This window comes from Amphimedon queenslandica, unplaced genomic scaffold, assembly GCF_000090795.2.
Source record: "Amphimedon queenslandica unplaced genomic scaffold, v1.1 AMPQUscaffold_13472, whole genome shotgun sequence".
NCBI classification, from domain to species: domain Eukaryota; kingdom Metazoa; phylum Porifera; class Demospongiae; order Haplosclerida; family Niphatidae; genus Amphimedon; species Amphimedon queenslandica.
In genome coordinates, this window is record NW_003546292.1 from 196,597 (window position 1) to 201,510 (window position 4,914).

The window sequence follows — 4,914 nt, forward strand, 5'->3', positions numbered from 1 at the left end:
ATCACAATTATGATTAGTTCTATGAGAACAGTTGGTAAGGTATGATTCAGATCCAGTACAAGCAACATCATCCATTAATATCCTTCCTGTTCCTTGTCCAAAATATGCATTTCTATATGGGGTCGCTGTATAAATTTAATGCAAAATAATTTATTAAATATTCATTCCAGTATGCATGCATGATTGCATGTGGACTTGAGTCAAATAGTATTATTATACACAAAGGCATACATTTTATTTGCTGTGAATTGCCTATAACTCAATAATACATTGCACATGTACCTGTAAGATCATATCCTAACTGTCTACATACAACAGTAGCATCATTAGTACCCCATGAATCATCACAGACAGTACCCCACAATCCATTTCTGCATACTTCAACACGTCCTTCTAAACTGCTGGATCCTCCAACAAGACGAACTTCTCCATCAATACAAACTGGAAAAAGATATAAGTATCAAAGCTACCAGTATAATCCTTACAATATGAGCATCTAACTCCAGCATCTTCAGAGTGATCACAATTATGAAAAATTCTATGAGAGCAACTAGTAAGGTATGATTCAGATCCAGTACAACGAACATTATCCATTACTATGCTTCCTGTTCCTTGTCCAAAATATGCATTACTAAATGCAATCCCTAAATAATAGAATTTATTAATAAACCATCAAAAACCATAAGCAACTGATTAATATTAACCTGATGATCCATACCCTAACTGTCTACATACAACAGTGGCATCAGTATTGTCCCAGTAATCATCACAGACAGTACCCCATGATCCACTACTGCATACTTCAACACGTCCTTCTAAACTGTTGGATCCTCCAACAAGACGAACTGCTCCATCAAAGCAAGCTGTAAAAAATCAAAAATTCAAGTACATGTACAAGTACATCATAACTGAATGAACAGCTACTACTATAGTATAGTCCTTACTCTGTGAGCATCTAACTCCAGCATCCTCATGGTGACCACAATTATGAGAAGTAGTACGAGAGCAGTTGGTAAGGAATAATTCATATCCAGTACAACCAACTTCATTCATGAATATGTTTCCTGTTCCTTGTCCAAAATAAGCATTAGTAAGTGCAGTTCCTAAAAATTGATATTACAGAAGGATTGCAATACTTAATATGTCTGTAATATGTAAGGCTGTATTACATGTATAATACCTGATCCATATCCTAACTGTCTACATACAACAGTGGCATCTCTATAGTCCCATGAATCATCACAGACAGTACCCCATGATCCATTACGGTATACTTCAACACGTCCTTCAGAACTGTTGGATCCTCCAACAAGACGAACTGATCCATCAGTATATGGTGCTGAAGTAAAAAAGGAAATGATATAATTAACAGTATTATCATGATTCATGCATACCAGGACAAACCACTCCAACATCTTCACTATGAGTACAATCATTTGACAGAGGAGATCTATGACTGCATTGCTGGTATAAAGATGTTTCATTACCAACACAACTAACATCATCTAATACTATACTACCAGTCCCTTGTCCAAAGTAGGCTGAACCACGATAATAAGCACCTAAATTAGAAAATGAAAAATATACTTGTTTATAAATTATATCATCTATTCTATAGAATGTGATGCTTTGAATTATTGTATGTTAGTAAACTCTTCATTCTCATTCAATTCTTTTAGGAGCTATTATTAGTATCTAAGTGGTATATAAGTACTTCGACTATGCGATTCAACTACAGAAAGGAAATAGCTTATTTATTCAGAAATTTCCTCCCAGCTAGTGAAACTGTAATGTTTATTCATTTTATATGACAAACTTTATTTACTGCACTATAACCTAGTGGCTTCAATATTTATGTAAAAAATTCATGAATGATTGACTTTTAATGCATGACCTTTTTAACACATTGGCTAGTATGGTTTTACAATGAAATTTATATTATTAGTTTCATAGCTCCCAGCTTACCAGTAGTAGGGTATCCAAGCTGTCTGCATACAACTTGAGCATTAGCATTAGACCAGCCATCATCACAGACTGTTCCCCAGCTATTACCATAGCATATCTCAAGGCGACCTTCACGATATGAAGCACCATTGACAAGACGAAGTGCACCCAGACTACATTGACCTTACCAATTGAAGTAAGATCATACAAAGAATTGATTTATTAGCAATAATATCAATGGGGGTATAACAATTGTGGTGGGAAAGTGTACAACTAAAAGTTGTAGAGTGGGTACATGTATATGCATGTACAATATGGCATATAGTAAAGAGTATGAGCTTGTTTTAATAAAAGTACAATAGTGCACATGTACATGCATGATATAAATAGTGAGCATGCCAAATTTTAGGAGAGGATGGGGAATTCCATAGTGAATAGTCACACATGTACTCTTGCTAATTAACCTTGTCACATTCATGAATATAAATATCAGAAGTATGCTTGGTATACCGTATAGCGGGTTTTTTTCGAGGATAATAAATTTCTCGAATGACCCATATCCGGAAGTTTGCGAAATTAATTTTCGCGAATTTTCACTAATCTGCCATCTTGTACCGTATTAAATTGATTTTCAAGGAATTTAATTTCGCGAATCATGAAAAAATCCGCGAAATTTGTTATCCTCGAAAAAAAACCCACTATACAGTATATGGGAAATGACACAGCATCAACTTAGAACCAAATCACATGACATGATAACACAAAAGATAGCACACGTACACACACACTACACATCAAACACAATTCCTTCCTTCGTGGTTCATGCCTATTCAGGATGCATAGCTACTGTACATACCGTATAGCTGGAAACTTTTGAGGCTGATCACTTTTGCTATTTTCAGGGTTTTGTCAGATGTGTGAAATTTAAATCCGTAAAAATCTAGATAATATGGTAAAAGATGGCGGAATGCTTTTGATTCAAAAAAATTAAATCCACAAAAATGATTTTGGGGTGGAATTGTGAAAGTTTAATCTTTTCAAAGTTTCTGGGTATAGGTATCTACATGATTGAACCATAAATCCTATTTATAAAAAAGCATGAATAAAGTGCATTATATTGAACAAATATAGCACAGCACATGCAATCTTGAACCAACTTAAAGCTAAGATTAGCCTCGAGATTAGCTCATGCCCCAGTAGTCTAGTCACTTTACCTTTGATAGAATTGAAATTCAAACAGACAACGAGTACAATTATGAGGAATTGTCTCTTAGCAGGAGAGCTACGATACTGCAGCAACATGTTGCTTGCCACAATTGAATGAAGCCACAACACCCAATAATTTGCACGTGGATCAGGACTGGTACCAGCCTGATTAAATCCTGATATCAGACATCAATCAGTCCTGATACAATCATAGAGTCAGCCACGGTACAGGCATGACAAGCATCTATAATGCTGGTCTATCAGACCTGAATCCTGATCCAGTAAATTTGGGTATCAGTCCTGAATCAGGCATGAAAATTACTTCGTGTGTAATACTGACTGGTGTCACAACAGTGCCTTCAGATCAAATTCCCTAAAGTGGATAGCAAAATTTCCCCAAAAATCCCCAAATCCAATGTCAAATTTCCCCCAGAGCTCCCTAAAATTTCCCTGTTATTTTCCCTTAAATTTGAAAATTCTAAAAGAAAATTTTAAATTTTTAAGAGAAAATTCTAAATTTTAAATCAAAATTTTAAATTTTTAAGAGAAAATTCTAAATTTTAAATCAAAATTTTAAATTTAAGTAAGCCATTTTGAATTGAATTATCCAGCTGAAAATTTTATCATGTTTTGATAAAATGAAATGCATGTGTAATCATTAACATCATGGATGCATGTGTTAATGTCATGAATTATAATTAAATGACTCATGAATTTAATCATAGAGCTATGTAAGTAAAAATTTCCCAGGCTAGATTCCAGTATTTTAGAAAATTCACTCACTAGTCCCTAAATTGATCTTTTTGTCCCTAGATCTAGGGAAATTTCCCTAAATATGGAGGTACTGTGCCACAATCCTCTGTTGCATGTGTTGGAGTGTCAATAATTTGTCATCATCATCAGTATAAATCTAAATCTCAAGTGCTCTCCCTAATAACGGTAGTCTAAGACAAACCATCCATTAGTCTAGTTCTTAAATTTGAACTACATCAAATAGATTTTTACTGTAAAAGTATGATGCATCACATTTAGCTTACATCATGTACATGCATCAGAATGAGATACAAAATTAATTGATAATTATAATGTGGACAATATAAGGACACATTAGATCTACTGACAAACAAAATATAAAAATACATCAATGAGCTCAATAAGGAGGTGGTGGTTCATCACGAATGCCAGTAGACTCATCAGTACTAGGGTTTGTTCCTCCATATCCTTGTGGCTCCTGCTGTGAATATCCTTGTACAGCAAAACTCTGCTGCTGTGGAGGAGGTGAAGGATAACCATAGTCTTGGGAAGGGACAGCATAACCAGGATAAGCCATCAGTGCAGTTTGTTGTGAATAGGCTTTCTGCTGTTCTATATAATCTGAGTAAGATGGAGGAGGAGGTTGATTTTGTGTATTAGGCTGGGATTGTGTATAAACTCCAGTTGCAGTACTAGCAGTTTGTGCTGGAATTGATGTCATTTGAAATGCAGGAGCTGCTTGTCTGGCTCTGGATGAGCTTGCTTTGGAACGTAATGCAATTTCACATACAACAGCCACTGCCATTAGGAAAACAAGACCACCAACTATCCCTCCAAGAATAGCTCCTGATGATACACCTGAGCCTGCAAAAGAAATATTATGTTAATTTCTGTGTGCAAAAATATGGTTTATATAATCTATTGTAGGAAGTAAAAATTTTATCATGTACAATTATGTATTATGTATATTATATATATGCATATATATGCTGTGTACCTAAACAACTGACT

The 4,914-nt window shown here is 34.9% G+C and overlaps 1 protein-coding gene across 5 annotated transcripts in view; it reads right to left on the reverse strand.

Annotated features, from left to right (window-relative positions):
- Positions 1-4,914, reverse strand: part of LOC105312112 (deleted in malignant brain tumors 1 protein-like) — a 32,560-nt gene that overhangs the window by 10,302 nt on the left and 17,344 nt on the right. The window contains exon 13 of one of the 5 annotated variants that reach the window (XM_019994461.1): positions 4,124-4,371. The exons of the other annotated variants lie outside the window; for them this stretch is intronic. Coding sequence (XP_019850020.1) covers positions 4,301-4,371 — 71 coding nt within the window. The 3' untranslated portion in view covers positions 4,124-4,300. Of the gene's footprint in view, positions 1-4,123; positions 4,372-4,914 lie in introns of those variants that run through there. 5 annotated transcript variants of the gene reach the window in all.